Here is a 19,449-nt window from a genome sequence, read left to right on the forward strand (position 1 = left end):
CCAAAGCTGGCTGGAGGACCGAGGGAGAACAGCCAACAGATTGTGGGTGGTACTCTCGATCGTCTGTTGGGTTCACAAACCATGCACTGTCACAACACGATGGATTGTCGTGTTGTGTGAACCCAGTCAATGGCTCCCTGATGGAATGTGAAAAAAGTGAAATTACATACAACCCCATCCCTACGCCAAATATAGACATGAACATAACAAGAGCAAGTCCAGCATTTTGTTCACACTGTGGCTGACCAGCTGTCATCGAGAAACCCACAAGCTGGACATGAGTGCAACAGCACATCCTACCCATGTGCCCCAGCAACTGGTGTACATACTGTAGGTATGCTGCCTCTGATCAGGACTAGTAGCCATTGATAGATAGCCTTCTCCTCCAGGAATTTGTCTAACACTTTTTAAAGCCATCCAAATTGGTGGCTATCACTTCAACTTGTGGAAGTTATATTATAACTGTCTTAATAGTTGAACTATGGTAAATAATAAACTTTTGCACTTGCATTGAACTGCATTTGCCATTTAGATGCCCATTCTTCCAGCTTGGAGAGATTGTTTTGGAGTTCCTCACAATCTCTTTTTGTTTTAACCACCCTAAATAATTTGGTGTTGTTGGTAAACCTGGCCAGTGCACTGCCCACTCCTAATTCCAGATCATTTATGAACAAATTCAAAAAGTATTGGTCCCAATGCCGATCCCTGTGGGACCCCACTATTCACATCCTTCTATTGAGAGAATTTATCATTTATTTCTACTCTCTGCTTTCTGTTCTGTAATCAGTTAATGATCCATAAGAGGACCTCTCCTCTTATTCCATGACTGCTAAGTTTGCCCAGGAGTCTTTGGTGAGGGACTTTGTCACAATTCTTTTGGAAATCCAGGTAAACAATGCAAACTGAATGCTGTATTTTGCAGATGAAAAAAACCTGAGCTTGGTTCACATATGCATGCACATAGCTTAATTGGAACTCTTTACTTCACTGGCAACTACATGTCTATATTGACTCAACTGAAAAGCAGCATGTTGAGAATGTGGGCGAATATGGGTTATAACTCTGATGTCCTAATCATCCATCTAAGCCATTGCTTTATGCTTGAATCAAGTTATGAAAATACATGAACCAGCCCAGATTATCACAAACCTTAAGAACTCTTGTATGGAAAATGATAAAATGCTTTTTATAGAGTCTATTTTTTTATTTCCAAGGACTTCAACTGTAGTACAAGAAATGCAAAGTTAACCTTTTCTTGTTTAGATTTTGCAATCAGTTCTTCAATGAGGTCCTTCCGTGACTTGGGTTTTTTATCCTCTTCACCTTGCTGCCCTATGAAGGTTTTCTTACAAAGAAGTCCACCACCTCCAAAGTGAGCAGCTGTTAATTCCGCTAGAAATGAAAGGACATGAAAAAAGTAAGTCAACTAACTCAGTATAACACTGTGTTTATTAAAAGCTCAAGTTGTGTGTTTTTTTTGGTCCCCTTGCTAAAATTGAGGGATTTCACATGAGATCTCCAGGGATGGTGTGCCAAACATTTATCCCAGCCAGCCTCCACAGTTAAAGGGAAAATTTGTCCCAGACTACAAGTATCATTATTATTATTATTATTATATTATTTATTGCATTTTTATACCGCCCAATAGCTGAAGCTCCCTGGGCGGTTCACAAAAACTAAAACCATTCAAAGTATAAAACAAACAGTATAAAATCATGATATAAAATACACGTTAAAAACTGATTAAAAACATACTATACGTGATTAAAACATCTTTAAAACATCCTGAAAACAATCTAAAATTTCAGTGGATAAAATACTTGAATAAAATATTAACTCCTTCCCCCAATGTGATTTAAATGTTTTCTTTAGAATTTATCGGAATACGGGGGGCGGAGCTTGGCAGCCATGGAGGCGGTGGGTTTCTTTTGAGGCTCTAATCGGCTCTGCTGGAAAAAGCAATTATCTCCTTTTTAATGGGCATGAATCTTTGAGCAATTGATGGAAAAGGACTATGAATGCTGCCGGTGTTGGAAAAAGCTGAAAAGATAAGGTGAGACAGAACGGAATGTTTTTATAAGCATCGGCTGGGAAAACGAAACTAAACCAGGCTGGCCTGCCTGCTGCTGTGACGCAGTTTGTGCAGAGAGAGTTTGTTTTTGTTAGATGCTGACCTGATTTATAGCGATTCTCACCTCTTATCTTCTATTTCAAAGTGGAAAAGACTGAAATACTGGCTTTATAAAGTGGAAGTTGTTTGTTGTAGTTATCGTCGGCTGGCGAGAAGGGGGGGTGTGGGTGGTGGAAGAAAAGCAGCGTTCGGTGAGGGGGCGAAGTGAGACATTGATAGACTGTGTATGATTAGTTCTGGTCCCCTCTAGTGAATGCTGTTGTGAATCTGATATATTTCCCCCCCCCCTTGGGAAGAAGGAAGAGTGTTTAACACACAGAAGATAAGCTAGTAAAAACTGCCAAGAAAGTGAGCTGGACTCTAAGATTTATGCCCTGTCCAGAAGTGTCCCATGTCCAACATTAAAAGGAGAATTAGGAAGGAGTGGAAAAGGTTAAATACACAAAAAAAGAAACCATCCAATCATAACCTCTCCTACTTGGAAAATCCAGTCCCTGAAGCAGAACAGGAGGAAGATACAGGCCCAGTTTTCTTAGATACAGTACCAAAAAAAGAAAAAAACATGGCTGAAGGGGGAGAAGCAATTGGCAGTCAGCCACCCTCTTTAGTGGAAATTAAAGCTGCGATAGCAGAGAATAATACGGTTATTTTTAAAATAATGGACCAGCAAATGGATGTTTTTAGACAACAAATGCGTGTCCTGGCTGATAAGACAGCTGATAACTCAAAAAAGATCAAAGATTTGGAGGCAAAAGCTGATTTGAACCAGAAGAAGCAAGAGGCTTTTGAAAAATCAATAAATATTCAATTTAAAGATTATGAATTAAGATTGATAGCCTTGGAGGATCAATCTCGTCGATCGTCTATTCGAATAAAACAGCTGAAGCAGATATAAGGAGAAGATCTAAGAGAAATCATTCTGAATTGGTTCAAGGAGCTGATGCCTGACTTACCAATAGATGGATCAGATTTAGATCGAGTTCACCGTGTGGGGGGGCAAAACTACAAAGGGACTAGAGACATTTTGGTGAAATTTGGTAACTACTACAAAAAAGAGCAAGTTATGAAAGAATTGAGATCCATGGTCCAGTTGCAGTACAAAGGCAAAGCAGTGCAAATTTATAATGATCTTTCTCAACACACACTAAATTGGAGACGCAGTATTAAACCAATAACTGAAACACTAATGAAGAACAAAATCACTTATTCGTGGGGTTATCCTGTTTTTCTAAGATTTACATATGGGAGGGGGGAACACAGAGTAACCTCACTGGATCAAGGTAAAGAGTTGCTGAAGAGGCTGGGTCTGTATGGGGAAGCAAGTGGGACTGGAGTGGGTGGGTGGGGGAATGAGGCTGGGACATCTGGGGAGTAATAGAACTGTTAATTATGTTTTGAGATAATTGCAGATAGAAATGCCAAACATAGAAACTTGCCGGCCAGGCGCAGCACTGCCTCCCCCCCTCCCTTTAAAGTAGATGGCTGGAGTACTAGACTCACGGGGATGTGGGGGGGGATCAGAGTGGGGGGGTGGGGAAGGGGGGAAGGTAGGAGGGAAGGGACTGGGGTAAGAGGGTGGGGGTTTGTTGTATGGAGTTTGTGTTTTTATGTAAGTAAATTTGAGTTGCAGAGCACAAGGGATCGGAAGAGACTTCAAAAGGGTGAATATGGATAAAAAGATAAAAGTATCAACACTCAATGTTAAAGGTTTGGGGGCAGTCGTGAAAAGGAGGAGAATAGAACAAATGTTTAATAAAGAAGGATCGGATATTATAATGGTCCAAGAAACACACCAAGGCTCCGAGAATTCGAATATGATAAAATTAAAGTGGTTAGCCTATTATGAAAAGTCACTAGGGACAACAACAAAAAAATGGAGTGGCCACTTTGATCTAAAAAAAAGGTGGGTTTATATTAGAAGAAACAAAAAAGGATGATAATGGTAGATATCTTATGTTAAAAGGTAAAATTGAAGGAAAGGTATATAAGTTAATTAACGTGTATGCCCCAAATGAGAGACATAGAGAGTTTTTTATAAAGTTATTTAAAGAAATAGAAGAATTCAAGGAGGGGTATGTCATATTAGCTGGGGACTTTAATATGGTTATGGATAATAAATGGGACAGGTCAAATCCCACTAATATTGAAAAGAGGAATAATATAACTATATTGAATAAACTAGTAAAAGAAAATGATTATACAGATTCGTGGTGTTTACTCAATGGGATTAAGCCTGGATTCTCATACTTCTCCCCAGTTCATCATACATACTCCAGGATAGATTATATATTTGTCTCAAAAGATTTTGCAACGAAGATTTGTAAAATGGAAATGGGGGTAATAAAAGTAACTGATCATGCCTTGTTAAGTTTAGAATTTACAGTCAAGAAGAATTATAAAGAGGCATATAAATGGAAGTTGAATACAAAAATATTGAAATATAATAAAGTGGTAGAGAAAATTCAGAAGGAACTGTCGGAGTCATGGGAAATTAATGAAAAGGGAGGAACAGATGGGTCAGTCGTTTGGGACACCATGAAGGCTGTAGTAAGAGGAATCTGTATTAGAGAGACGTGTAGCTTAAAAAGACAACAACGTGCAGAGCAGGAAAAGTTAGAGATAGAAATTAGAAATTTGGAGGAAGAATATTGGCGAGGTAAAGATAAATATAAATTAGTAGAAATACAAGCTAAGAAGAAACAATTAGAAAATTTAAATATAGAGGAGGTTCAAAAGAATTTAATTTACATGAAAAGGGAATATTTCGAAAAAAGTAATAAGAATTCTAGGTTGCTTGCCAGACTCACACAAAAAGAAAAAGGGAGGAATGGGATAGAAGCATTGAAGGATAATCGAGGGAATTATTGTCATATAATGAAAGATAAAATAAAAATTTTCCAGGAATTTTATCAGGAACTATATAAGGGTAAAGAAACTCAACAAGAAAAGGTGGAGGAGTATATTGGAAGGTTTATAAAGAATGGAATAAAACCAGAATATAAAGAGTTAATGGAGAAGGTAATAACTCAAAGAGAAGTTGAAGATGTCATTGATAATTTAAAAGTTGGTAAATCACCGGGAGCAGATGGTTTAGGACCAGAATATTATAAGGTCTTCAAAGAATTTTTAGTTCCAAAGCTACTGGAACTTTATAATAGGATATTATTAGGAGAGAAGATACCTGAATCATGGGAACACTCATTGATAATTCTGATCCCAAAACCAGATAAAGACTTGACTAGTCCTGATTCTTACAGACCTATCTCATTAATAAATCAGGATGCCAAAATTTTCTCATCTATTATGGCTAAACGGTTAAATAAATTTATATCAGAATATATAGGAGAAGATCAATGTGGGTTTGTGGCAGGAAGGCAGATGCATAATCTAGTGGGAAGAGTTTTAAATGTAATAAATGTAATAAAAAAATCAAATATCAAGGCAGGAATTATGGCATTGGATATTTTTAAGGCCTTTGATTGTGTGAGCTGGCAGGCATTAAAGATTATTGTAGATAAATTGGGATTTGGAAATAAATTTAAAAACATAATAGAACAGTTATATTCCCAAAATACAGCTGTAGTGGTGGTAAATGATGGACTCACTGAAAAGATACGACTAGCCAGAGGAACAAGACAAGGATGTCCGCTCTCGCCGGTCCTGTTTGTAATGGTTATGGAAGTATTGGCGAAGGCACTAAGGGAGGATGAAGAGTTAGAAGGAATTGGAGAGGTAAGGGAAATAAAGTTAAACATGTTTGCGGATGATACTTTATTGACCGTTAAGAACCCAATAAGAAAATTAGAAAGAATTAAACATCAGTTGAGGGAATTTGAAGAAATTACAGGGTTAAGAATAAATTGGTCTAAATCAGAGATGATGTTGTTTAACTATACTAAGAAGGAAGAAAAGGATTGGGAACATAAGGGAATAGAAATGAAAGTTAAGGAGGAGATTAAATATTTGGGAATTAAAATTACAAAAAATTTAGAGAATCTTGAAAAGGAAAATTTAACGAGGTTAAAGAAAGAGGTATTAGAGAAATTGGAGTAATATAAAAGATTAAATTTATCTTGGTTTGGAAGAATAGCTTTAATAAAAATGAAGATATTAGCTAAAATTAATTTTGTGTTTAGGATGTTACCAATAAAAATATCAGAAACTGAGATAAAAAGTTGGCAAAATATTATTAATAAATATTGTAACGGAGAAAAGAGAGCAAGAGTGAATAAAAATAATTGGTACCTAAGCCAAAAAAAGGGTGGGTTGGGTCTCCCAAATATAAAATTATACTACGCAGCAAATAGATTAAGACATATTGTAGAAGCAATTATAGGAGTAGGAGATTTATTTTGGATGGAAGAAAAAATTATAAGTAACTTAGAGATGAACTTGGACAATGTTTTTTTTAAAGATGGAGGGAGAAAGTGGGTTGGAAGTATAGATAATCCACTCCTGAGGACTCAATGGGAAATTTGGAGTAAATTTAAAGGGAAGCTGCTTCCGAGCAACTCTCAGCACCGATAATAATGTTAAAGAATTTCCCAGAGGATCTGAAGGGTAGATTATATAAAATATTAAAAGAGAAAAGCAAAATGAAACTAAAGGATTGGTTAAGAGATATAAAAACAAGAGAGGATATGGAAAAATTGTTAAAGGAGAAAAAATTATCTTGGTTAGAATATGGGCAATTAGAACAATGGAATAAAAAGTGGATTAAAGATAATAGAGTTTGTAGAAAGATGACGAAGTTTGAAGAGTTAATAGTAAATAAGGAAAAAGGGAAAGGAGGTAGTATAGTGTTAAAAGGGTTAATGAGTGAAATATATAAATTATTGTTAGAAAAGGAGTTTAGAGAGAACCCAGAGAAAATGGTATGGGAGTCAGATTTGAAGGTACAAATAGGGCGACAGAGATGGGAGGGACTATGGAAACAAAGAGTGTTGAGAAGTTTATCAGTGAGAATAAAGAACTATTTTAAAATTTTATGGAGGTGGTACCTAACCCCGATTAGATTGAATAAGATAAATGATCAGCATTCAGCAAATTGTTGGAGAGGTTGTGGGGAAAAAGGAACGTATTTACATATGTGGTGGCAATGCAAATATGTACAAAGATTATGGAAGATGGTGTTTTCAGAAATTGAAGAAATAGTGGGAATGAAAATAGAACAAACACCAAAGATTGCATTGCTGTCACTATTTGAAGATATAAAGTGTGGAAAAGAAACTATAGAGCTGATATCGAGTTTGCTGGTTGCAGCACGATTGATGGTAGCTAGGAACTGGAAGATTCAAGGGGAATATTCTATTGAAGAATAGTACAAAGAAGTATGGGATATAGCCATTAATGATAAACTGACATGTAATATTAAGTGGAGAAAAGGCGTAACTAAAATAAATGAGTTTGAAGGAATCTGGAAACAGTTCCTAATATTTGTGTTTACTAAGGGAAGTGGGAAACCGCCAGCAGAAGAAACGATCAGATTTTGGACTCAGGAATAGATCCCGAGGTGGGGGGTGCACTTTTATGTTAAGAATGATTATGTTGTAGTATGATAATGTATAGGTAATATTTCTTCAACATATATGTACTCAAAATTTATTCAATATGTATGTAGCAGTTGTTTGATGTTTCTTTTTTTTTACTGTTATTATTATTGTAATGTTGTATGTATGTTTATATAGTGTAGAAAACAAATAAAAATTATTAAAAAAAAAAGAATTTATCGGAATACTTGTAAAAATTTAAAGACAGTAGCATGTACTACCCCCTTACATTCTTTAAATTTTTGAAAGTACTAGAAACTGTTGGCACACTAATAATTTTAGCAACCCAAATGATATGTTGACAACTATCAACAGTTCAACTTCCTTCCACTACAATCGCTGCGGCACCTTCAGTTTTGCAGTCACTACTTATTGGTACCATTTCACATGAGACATATATGTATTTCAATGGCATAATGTACTTCACATACTTGCTGGCAATAATTATCTGAAAAACATTATTATTTTGAAACTGCCAAGCTTGACTAATATTGTATTTGCAATTGGCATCTATTCAATACTACTGAGCTTATAAAATGGAAATTTCCTGAGTTTTTTTTTCATTTTGGAAAATATTTCATGCTGCATCATTGCAAATGTACCACTATGCCTGTTTTACTCTTCTTACCTGACAGTATTCCTTTTTCTTCAGTGTCACTGTCACTATCAATAATATCATTAAATTTCTCGATGTCTGCTAGAGAATGACCATAGTGGGTTAAGTCTTCCTCTTCATTGAGATTATATATATTTTTCTTTTCATAAAGTTTCTGTAAGAAAGAAAGAAAATCTTATATGATCTTGTTTATGTTTAATAGTTACTATTTACAGAGCTTGTGAGACAAGCCACCTACTTTTATTATATACAAAACCTTAAAACTACCCCATTGTACACTAGTTTATTTGGGATGATGGTGGTGAGATTTGAAGAGGGGCAGGAAAACATTAAGGGGTTTTGTTTTGTGGTATCAGAAAAAGTTGGATAAAGTATATGATTTATAGCTGTATAAATGTGGGACATTTATCCAGGCTGAAACCACATAAAGCTCAAACTTAAGTCTAAAAATATGCAGTCAAATGCATTTTTCATCACGGCTCTTAGACAAAGAAGCATTATTTTCAAGTTTGTGACTTCTGCTTTCCTTATGATTTTTTCAACAAAATGTAAGACTTAGACCTGGTTCGCACAATGTGACAGCCCACCATAGGTTATTTACACACATGGGCTGTCACACTGTGCTAGGTACTCATGGGTGCCATTTTTTGCATGGCACCTGTGGGAGCCCAGTTTGCCATGTTGTACAAACCTCAGCAGCTGGGGTTGTTTGACTTTCCTTGAGAGGAAAAGTGCATTTATGAAGACCCTCAGGACTAGGGTTAGTCTCACATAGGGAACCTGTGAATAATGGTGGCGGAGGAAGAGAAGTGTGTGTCACTGTGCAATAAGGAGAAGCAACATGTGTGCAGGAGGTAGTGTGCTCACTGTCGCATGGTACCAAAGATTCCTGGATTAAATAACACAGGATTTTTCATGACAAGTGAACCACATCAGTCTGTAAGAATCCCTTAAAATGCTTCCAGTAGCTACCACATAATTTTTATGAGTGCTGGGAAGCAGCCTTTGATCCAGTTCAACCTGTAGAAATCAAGGCTGTTCATAGTACTGTGGCTATGAATAAGGGAATATTCTTATGCTTGAACCACTGTTGAAAAGCTGCCTGAGCTTATCACTTATTTATTTATTACATTTCTATGACTGGGTTCAGATAATACGATAATCAACGGTGGCTTAAATAGTCAATGGTTGGTTATTTAACCCACCGTAGGTTATTGTGTTATGTGGAAGAAGTTTTTTAACCAATAGTTGCTTTTTGTCTGAATAGCCAACACAAATAACCAATGCTGTGCAGAGTTGGCTATTTGTTGGTTATCGTATTGTGTAGAGGGCACTGTTGGTTATTTCCTCAGCCACTTTTGGTTATTTCATCAGTCACAGGGTCACAAGGCAAGAGTGGTTAAAGTGGTGGTTGCCACTTTAGTTCAACCAGCAGGATAGATTTTTGGCAGCAATGGCTGATGGGATACTAGCAGGAGGACTAAGGTGGATAGAGAGGGAGGGGGATGAGTGAGTCAACTCAGTGTGGACTAATAATCAACACTTATCCTAATCCACACCACAGTTGATTATTATCACGTTGTGTGGTGAGTACCCCCTAGATCAGTGGTTCCCAAAGGGGGCGGTGGGACTGCACAGGGGGGCGTTAAGAGGCAAGGGGGCAGCAGGGGGGCGCTAAGAGGCAAAGGGGCGGCAGGGGTGTGTTCAAGGTGGTCTCTTCTGAGAAGCGCCTCTCCAGAAGGTCTTAAAACCAAGAGACATTTTTATGGGAGAAGGTAGTTTGGTCCCAAGCCATATAGGAGAAGAATCCACACATGTATTAATACCGTTTAAGAAGCATCTTTTTAATGGTGAATTGAAATATTTCAAAAGCACCAAAACACTAATGAAGAGACATACCCTGCTTGGTGTGCCCCATCACACCGGCTGCAAAACAGGCATTCACTCTCTTTTCCCTCCCTCCCTTGGCAAGCCTGCAGCGGATGCTTCCCATTTAAAGAGGCAAAGTTTAAGAAATCGTACCAGGAGTTTTGGTTACAGAAGGAAATTTCTGATCGTTATCCTGCACTATGGAGAGTGGTTCAAAAGCCCCTGGTTGCATTTCCAACATCATATTTGGTGGAATGTGGTTTTAGTGTGGTCTGCCTACTTCTCTCCAAGCAAAGAAATCGACTCCAGATTACTAAACATGGTGATTTAAGACTCATGTTAAGTGACTTTAAACCAGACATTGGGAAACTGGTATCAGTTCATCAAGCCCATCCATCACATTAAGAATTTACAGAATAGTGAGGTACTCTACCCTAGTTACTAAATGTGATATCTAATATTCTTGCTAAATGACTATCAGACTGTGCCTGCTTACCCTACCCTGTGCCTGTTTGCATTCTCTTCCCCTCCTTATTGTTTTACTATGATTTTATTAGATTGTAAGCCTATGCGGCAGAGTCTTGCTATTTACTGTTTTACTCTGTACAGCACCATGTACATTGATGGTGCTATATAAATAAATAAATAAATAAATAAATAAATAATAATAATAATAATAATAATCAAATTCATCAATTATGTTTAATTGAATAAACTAAAAAAATGTAATGGGTTTTGAAAAATATTCAATTAATTGTTACTGTTTTGAATTTTATTGTTATTATTTTCCTTAGTAAGTCGTTGAAAACCACTATTCTGAATAATGATTTTTATAGTGTAGGGTAGGGTGCACTGGGCATGAGTTTGTGGAACCAAGGGGGCGGTTACCTGAAAAGTTTGGGAACCACTGCTCTAGATAAACAACTGTCAAGTTGATTATTACCCCACCGTTGACTATCATGATGTCCAAATGTAGCCTATTATTTATTTATATTTATTTATTATTTATTTGTTACATTTATATACCGCCCCATAGCCAAAGCTCTCTGGGCGGTTTACAAAAATTAAAACCAAAAGTACAGCATAAACGCAATATAAAGTATAAAAAACTACAGTATAACAGAATACCCCCTAGCAGCAATGCAGAGATTTAAAATACAATAACGAATTTAAAACAACAGAGCTAAACGACTAGAATGCTAAAATGAGAAGCATAGTTTAAATTGTTTTAACTGTTTACATTGTTTTAAATTTTCTACGTTAAAATTTTTATTATGTTGTATTTTGTATTTTTATGAATTGTTGTAAATCCCCCAAAGAGCTATCAGGCGATAAAGAAATGAAATAATTATTATTATTATTATTATTATTATTATTATTATTATTATTATCTTTACTTCAAGGATTGATATAAACAATAAATCCAGAATAGTCCTTCAATTCCCTTCTTTTTGGGTATTACAAAAAATACTTAGACTTTTGGGTACTTTTTTGTGGGGAGGGACTGTCTCTATGGCTCCCAATGTCTATCAAAGTGTGGAAAACATGTGACCTTCCAGATGTTTTGGCGTAGAACTCCTCTCACCTCGATTTATGTTGGCTAGGGCTGATGGGAGCTGTAGATCAAAACATCTGAAGGGCCACAATTCTTTTGGAATTGAGGAGATCAGGAAACTGTCCCTGGGAGCCCTCTAGGTATTTTGGACTATAACTCCCAGCATTCCTGCCCAGGGCTGATGGTATCGAAGTCCAAAACATCTAGTGGGGACCAGGTTGGAGAAGACTTCCATAGAGGGATCAGCCATGAATTCAGCTGCCCTAGCCAGCTTATTGAGACCCTTGTGCCAGATGCTTCAAGCCCAAGAATACCTCAGGAAAGATGGATCATGCCCATAGCACCAAAGCCTGAGCAATAAGATAATTGGTCAAAGCAGAAGATAGCCAAAGCTGTGGCTTTGTGGAGAGCTGCATAATTCTTGCCGTCTCCCTGATTTGAAAAAGACTGCCCCCTCATCCTGTGCACTACAGACTTTGAGATTAGGGTAGCCACAAAGGCGACCATTGAGAGCACCTTTAAAAATTCTAGCACCTCTGCATAGAAGATATAACACCTTTTGGAATGATTATGAGCAGCTCTTTGCCTGGTATGTTCCCTCTACTCTTGAGGTAAAGAATTCATTAAAAATGGATTGAAGAAACTATGCATGAAGACCTCTATGGAGCCCCTGGTCTTATCAGTTGAGACAGATATGTCCTACATAGTCCATGTGGGGTGGTCTAAATGCAGGATCTTTACCAGCCATTGCAGAATGACTAGGTAGGTGTCTGTGTTAAACAATTTAGCCCTATGGTTAACAAAAGGGATCACTCCTTCAGAACTCCTACTCTTCTCCACTAGAATCTGCCCCTGAACCCATTTTAGAGATGGAGGGTAGATTCTGTCAGTGCGCCACTCAGAGGTCTCCTGGTACTTATCACTACGCACATGAAAGGAATACCCTGCCTACTCTCATCCATCAAGCTAGCCACCAGACATTCCCATCAGCAGTTCAGTTGTGAAGGGCTCCTACTCTTGTGCTTGTTAAATGGAAGCAGAGAAGAATGGTGGTGATTATGCTTTTGTTATGTTGCTGGCATCCGAAAGAGCTAGCTAGAAGAGGAACTGCTGGAAGACAAAGAATTTTTCCATCTGTGAATGTCTGCCCAGCCTCCAAGCAAGCTAAGATGTGATCTCTTTCATGATTGCCTGGTTGCTCCATTTGAGTAGTTGCTGCTGGAATGAGGCATCCCCCTCTTCCCAGGGCAAGGCAATTACTAGAACTTTTACCACTCACCACCTCTGACAGCAAGGCCACTAAGTTCGAGGCACCCTTGCATTTTGGAAGTGGGGTGTGTGTGGTGTGGTCAGCATGGGACTTGAAGCCTACTCCTGCTACCCTGAGGTAGCAGGAGTAGGTTAAATGGGAGAGTCCAATAACAGAGGGCTGGAAAACATTCCACTACCCCGTTAGAGGAATGAAAAGTGACAACAGGAGGTGAGGAGCCAACTCCCACTACCATAAAAAAGTGCAAAGAAAATGAATATATCCTGTCCCTTTCCCTTTCTTAAAAGCTGTCAGAGACTGTGAGAAAATAAAAATAGATTGTGGTCGTTAAATATTGCCATGTAAAATGTGAAGGGACAAGCTAATCCTGCTCTTTCTCAGAAGTCAGAGCCAGGACGAAGGGGAAAGAAACCTGGAAAGAAAATTCTGTCAATGACACTGCCTTCTGGGGGGGAAAGAATCAATTAACTCTTCACTGTGTGTTCTACTTCTCAGAGAAAAGTGGGAACTAAAATTACTTAAGAGCCAAATTACCAAGGAAAACGAGACTACAAGCTCTAAGTGTCAGTAGAGAAAATAGATATAAGTAATAACTGGAATCCAGACAGAACCCATCTTCGATATTGTGTAAAAAAAACCTATTAGACTTGATTAATTTTTAAAAATAACTTCAGAGATTTTATCTGTGAAAATGTCTTAGGGCTAGCCTAAGACATTTTGCTGCCTGAGGCAGAGCAGTCAAAGTACATAGCACATAAAGCCAGCCAAGTAATTTTAGCACCTGAGGCAGAAAATTCTAAACACTCTTCCCCATCCTGGTAGAGTGTTTACACACAGTAAAGGTTGATGACAGTAATCCTATAGTCCCTAGGCAAGCATCCCAGGACCGTAGGTTGGGTCAGAAAACCCATTCTGAGGCGATAGACAGTGCTTCGACCTTAGAAGGGAAAGTTGGAGATCTGCCCCTAGGCCCAGGCAGGGAGAAGCATACTGGCTGCCTCTCCAAGAACAGAAAACCAACATCAGAGAAGAGGAAAACAGGGTTCTCTGCTGGGCGGGAAGGATTGAAGACTGGAAAGGACAGGATCTATCCTGAGACTTCTCCAGCCTCCTTCCCTCCCGCTCCAAAGCATGGGCTCAAAAGCCTGTCTAGCGAGAATAAGGGGATTGTAGACTGGGGGGAGGGGGAGGGAAAGGTCACTTCTGTCACACCTCCCACCCTGCTGGTTTCAGGAATAAGCACCTAGTTCAGGGGCTTCCAAACAATATGGGTAGTCCATAGTATTGCATCCTAATTAAATACCAATTTTTGACCCTTTCATAAGACCATAAATCAGCTCCCTGAGTCCATGACTTACTTTCCTTTTTTAAACTAAAGTACTATCATATATTACCTGTTGTTCCAAAGCAAACCTTTTCATCATTTTTTCTTCTGGACTTATTTTGGTATCATATTCACCAAAACGTTTATCTTTAAACACATTGGATTTTTCTTTTTCTTTATATTCTTTCAGCAAAGTGTGAGTGCGCTGAAAAATAGAATGTCACAAAAAACGATTTAAGGTAAAGCAAAATCTTACTTGAACAGGGTACCAACAATTTATTTATTTATTACATTTTTATACCGCCCAATAGCCGAAGCTCTCTGGGCGGTTCACAAAAATTAAAACCATAATAAAACAACCAACAGTTTAAAAACACAAATAGAAAATGCAGTATAAAAAGCGCAACCAGGATAAAACCATGCAGCAAAATTGATATAAGTTTAAAATAGAGTTAGAATAGTAAGATTAAAATTTAAGTTAAAATTAAGTGTTAAAATACTGAGAGAATAAAAAGGTCTTCAGCTGGCAATGAAAGGAGTACAGTGTAGGCGCCAGGCAGACCTCTCTGGGGAGCTCATTCCACAACCGGGGTGCCACAGCGGAGAAAGCCCTCCTCCTAGTAGTCACCTGCCTCACTTCCTTTGGCAGGGGCTCACAGAGAAGGGCCCCTGTAGATGATCTTAAGGTCCGGGCAGGTACATATGGGAGGAGGCGTTCCTTCAAATAACCTGGCCCCAAACCGTTGAGGGCTTTAAATGTCAATACCAGCACTTTGAATTGGGCCCGAACCTGGACTGGCAGCCAATGAAGTTGTAAAAGGACTGGCGTAATGTGATCTCGCCAGCCAGTCCCTGTTAGTAAACGGGCTGCTCTGTTTTGTACCAGCTGAAGCTTCTGGACCGTTTTCAAAGGCAGCCCCACGTATAACGCATTGCAGTAATCTAAACGAGAGGTTATCAGAGCATGGATAACTGTAGCTAGGCTATCTCTGTTCAGATAAGGGCGTAATTGGTATATCAACCTAAGCTGATAAAAAGGGCTCTTTGCCACTGAGTTCACCTGTGCCTCAAGTGACAGTTCTGGATCCAAGAGCACCCCCAAACTACAGACCCGATTCTTTAGGGAGAGTGCAACCCTGTCCAGGACAGGGCAAACATCACCTCGCTAGACAGATGAACCACCCGCTACCAGTACCTGCAACAGTTGCATATGCTAAAAGCCATATATCATGAATGTTATTTCCTTTCATGAACTGGGATTTTATGTTTTCTAAATGTTTGTCTTTCCTAGGTTTACGTTTTCTCCTTTCCCAATCTCTCTCTCTCTCTCTTTTAATGCACAAGAGTAGGGCCAACAAGAATTTTAGCAGTCTTTAGAGTAGCATCCTCTTGGCCAATCTCTCTCTCTCTCTCTTTTAATGCACAAGAGTAGGGCCAACAAGAATTTTAGCAGTCTTTAGAGTAGCATCCTCTTGGCCAGTTACCAGGATTAGACATAGAAGTATTACAGTTGAGCTATTTTTGTTTTAAGACACACCCTCGAGAATAGGGTAAGCAACTTGTGGGCACCAATGCGCCACCCCCAAAAAACTTTCTTGGTGACTGCCAAGATGCCCAGCCATTGCAACTTATTTTTAATTGACAATGTTCTTATCAACACCTGAGATTGCTATAAAATAGGTTCCTGTTGATGCTGAAATCTGTAGGTTTAAATGATTATGTTGGGACTCAGAGCCTACCTCTGCTTTGTACTTCTGTCTTTTGGGCAGATTACTTGTTCTTTACCATGCCTCCCATGGCAGCAACTCTGCAGTGCCAAATGTGCCTACACCCTAAAAAGGTTGCCTATCCCTGCTGAAGACGGATCATGGAAGTGCATGGTAACGTTTTCCAGGGTGCATTTAGCAAGAATGCAGCATGTTTAGTAACCACCTTGATAAAACGGAGTAGAACCCAAGCCTTTTTCCCTTCCATCAAGTGACAGGCAGCAATCTAATTGCAGGCAACATTGAAAGTGGTGCAGTGTCTGTGGAACTACTGCTAAGACAAACAAATTAACATATTAAACAATCAGATGTATGAATACATAATTCCTCTGCAATTAACTATATATTTTATATGAAACTCATGTCCTTACTTGCTCCTAAGCATTTGAGTGTGACTTATTCCAACAAGGAAAAAAGATAGAAGACAACAGAACAAACAAATGTGACTCCACAAAAAGCTTAGAGATGACCTGAAAACAAAAAGGATACATATATGAAGTGGAAGGAAGGCCAGGCTACAAAAGAAGAGTACAGACAGGTAGTACAGAAGTGCTGAAATGGTGACAGGAAGGGAATTATTATTATTATTATTATTATTATTTATTTATATAGCGCCATCAATGTACATGGTGCTGTACAGAGTAAAACAATAAAATAGCAAGACCCTGCCGCATTGGCTTACATTCTAATAAAATCATAATAAAACAATAAGAAGGGGAAGAGAATGCACCAAACAGGCACAGGGTAGAGTAAAACTAACAGTATAAAAGTCAGAACAAAATCAAGTTTTAAAAGCTTTAGGAAAAAGAAAAGTTTTTAGCTGAGCTTTAAAAGCTGCAATTGAACTTGTAGTTCTCAAATGTTGAATGAACTGAGACTAGCGAGGGATGCTAAAAGCAACAAAATGGTGGATCCACAGCTGGCTACAGAATCAGACTCAAAGAGTGCTTATCAATGGTACCTTCTCAAACTGGGGGGCGGTAACTAGTGGCGTATCGTAGGGCTCATTATTATTATATTCATTTATATCCTGCCTTTTTCCCAAAACTGCGACTCAAGGTGGTTTACAAGATAACATGTACAATTAAAAATACTGGGTAGGAACACGAAGGCCAGGAAAAAAACTGGAAAAATTCCAGGGGGGGGGGATGTTTTTTCTCCATTTTTTTCCAAAGCCTTTTTTGTTTTTCTGAAAAAAGGGGAAATTGGGGAAAAAATGAAGAAAATGTATTATGGAATGTTTTATTTTAGCATGATGAATAAAATGTTTAAGAAAGATGCTCTTATATTTACTTCTCCAAATGATTTCCAAAAACTATGTACAGTATCAGATTATTACAATTTCTGTGCACCAAGGACAAGCAAGTCCTAGGTTGCAAACTGAGACTACAACTCTCAAATGCAAGAGCAGAATGCATTTCTGCCTCTAGGGGGCAGCACTGCCACTGAAGCAGAGACTGAAACTGATAGTGGTGGCTGCAGCTCCGGAAATGAGTCTGATTAAATTCTATGTATATTCACTGAATTTCTTTCTCAGTTCTTTTTATGGGAATGGGTGTTTTATGTCAGCATGACTTCTGTGGAGGACTAGCAGACGACAGACCACACCTCAGCCTCCATGAACAGTTTCATCCTTAACTGAAATCTAAAAATAAGGTTTTACTCTGCTTCCTGTACTGATTTTGCAGTGTGTTCTGCACCTTTTCAGTGCAGTTCCCAAAATTATTTCAATATCGTGCGACTATTTCTCCAGTCTATTTGAGCCCTATTGGATTCAAGTTGAGCAGATGGGGTCAGACTTGTAGTCACGACCCCTTATTATGTATTTTCACTCTATTTTTGTTTATTTCATTTTTATACCGCCCAGCAGCCCTGCCTACCGCTCGCAGCAAGCCCAGACCAGCTGTTTAGACGGACTACCGAGGCAGACTCCTTTCTCTCTAGATTGGCAGACGTCTACACCTCTAGCTTACAATTAACCTTATCAGGGTCACGCCACTCCCGATTGTGACAGCCACCCCTCGCCCATGGCGGATTCATCATAGAGAGACAATTCGAAGAGGCACTCGGATACTTTGCCACCAAGGGGGAAACGCTTCGCCTTCGGAAGGAAGCCGCGCCAGCACGCGGTGGCTGGGTGGGTGGCGACGGCTCGGGCCGAGGGCTTGCTCGACGCCAGCCAGCCATGGGACCCCCCCCCCCTCGGCGCCGCCCCTCTGCTCCCCTCCCCTCTCGCATACCTTCTTCTGGGCCTTGGCGCGCGTGGCCCCCGGCAGCCCCACATCGTGCCTCGTCTTCCTGCCCAAGATGCGGAACTTCTGCTTGTTGACCTTCACTTCGAAAGGGTTGCTCCGCACCGAGGCGGCGGCGGCGGAGGAGGCGGCGGCCGCCTCCTGCGCCCTGCTGGTCCTGGCAGCGGAGCGGCGCTTCAGCGGCATGGTGGCCTTGGCCATTGCCGTCGACCAGGCCGCCCCACGGACCACGGCCTGCCCAACGCAGCAGGCCCCGAGCCTCCGCCGGGAAGAAGGGGAAACAGTGGCTGCGCAAGCCGCGCACGCTTCCAGGCCCTCGGCGCCGGCCTCCAGGCAGCCCGGAAGTCTACAGTCCCGCCCCTTCCGCCGCGGAAGTGCCTCCCACTGACTGCGGCGGACTACGGCCCCCTTGCCCGGAGATCTCGCGAGATCGGAAGCGGGAAGGCAGCAGGCGACGACATGCGCGCTCCGCTCCGCGCGTCCCCACGTGCAGGCCTTCGCTTTCGCTCGGGGTCCGGCGGGGCGAGAGGTCGGCGTTTCCACGCATCGCCACCAAAGAAACCTCTCAGCGCGACGGAGGGGGTTGTTTTTTACACGTAATTCCTCTTTGAGGTTCCACCGTCACGATCTGAAATGGAGAATCGAATTATCGTGTAAACAACAACAACGCTCGGACCATGGCTTCCTGATTCCCGGAATACACATAGATTTAAAATTTTCAGTTGTTGGTTTCCCGGGGGCAGAAGCTTCAGAGCTGCCTATAGAGAACAACAGGGAAAGTGTTTTTTAACGCGAAATAAAACTTGACTTAGAACGTGCCTGAATTTCTTTTTCTACGAAGGAGCACAAAGGGGCTTTCCAAGGTCACTCGAAAGCAAACAGCGGGGCAAGGCCGCTTCTCGTCATGCCCCCGGGGCTCAGGGCGGCGGCGTTTGCTCCGGCTTCCGACCTCGCTTCCTTCGAGGCCCCTGACGTAGAAAAAGCGTTTATAGCCGCTGTTCCTGCCTCCGCCCTTCATAGCTACGGCGGCGCCTTGACGGGGGGGGGGGGCGGCGGCGGCGGCTGCGCGCGCAGGGAGGCCGCTGAAGCCGCTCGCCAGATTGGCGGCGCAAAGGCG

The 19,449-nt window shown here is 40.3% G+C and overlaps 1 protein-coding gene across 1 annotated transcript in view; it reads right to left on the bottom strand.

Moving 5' to 3' along the window:
- Positions 1–18,548, bottom strand: part of NOP14 (NOP14 nucleolar protein) — a 98,192-nt gene extending 79,644 nt beyond the window's left edge. The window contains exons 1-4 of the mRNA XM_063135864.1: positions 18,321–18,548; positions 14,385–14,519; positions 8,309–8,450; positions 1,250–1,392 (exon numbers count right to left, since the gene is read on the bottom strand). Of these exons, the coding sequence (XP_062991934.1) occupies positions 1,250–1,392; positions 8,309–8,450; positions 14,385–14,519; positions 18,321–18,533 (633 nt within the window). The 5' untranslated portion in view covers positions 18,534–18,548. The remainder of the gene's footprint in view (positions 1–1,249; positions 1,393–8,308; positions 8,451–14,384; positions 14,520–18,320) is intronic.
- Positions 18,549–19,449: the final 901 nt, after the last annotated feature.

This window comes from Elgaria multicarinata, chromosome 10 (assembly GCF_023053635.1).
Source record: "Elgaria multicarinata webbii isolate HBS135686 ecotype San Diego chromosome 10, rElgMul1.1.pri, whole genome shotgun sequence".
Classification (NCBI taxonomy): Eukaryota; Metazoa; Chordata; class Lepidosauria; order Squamata; family Anguidae; genus Elgaria; species Elgaria multicarinata.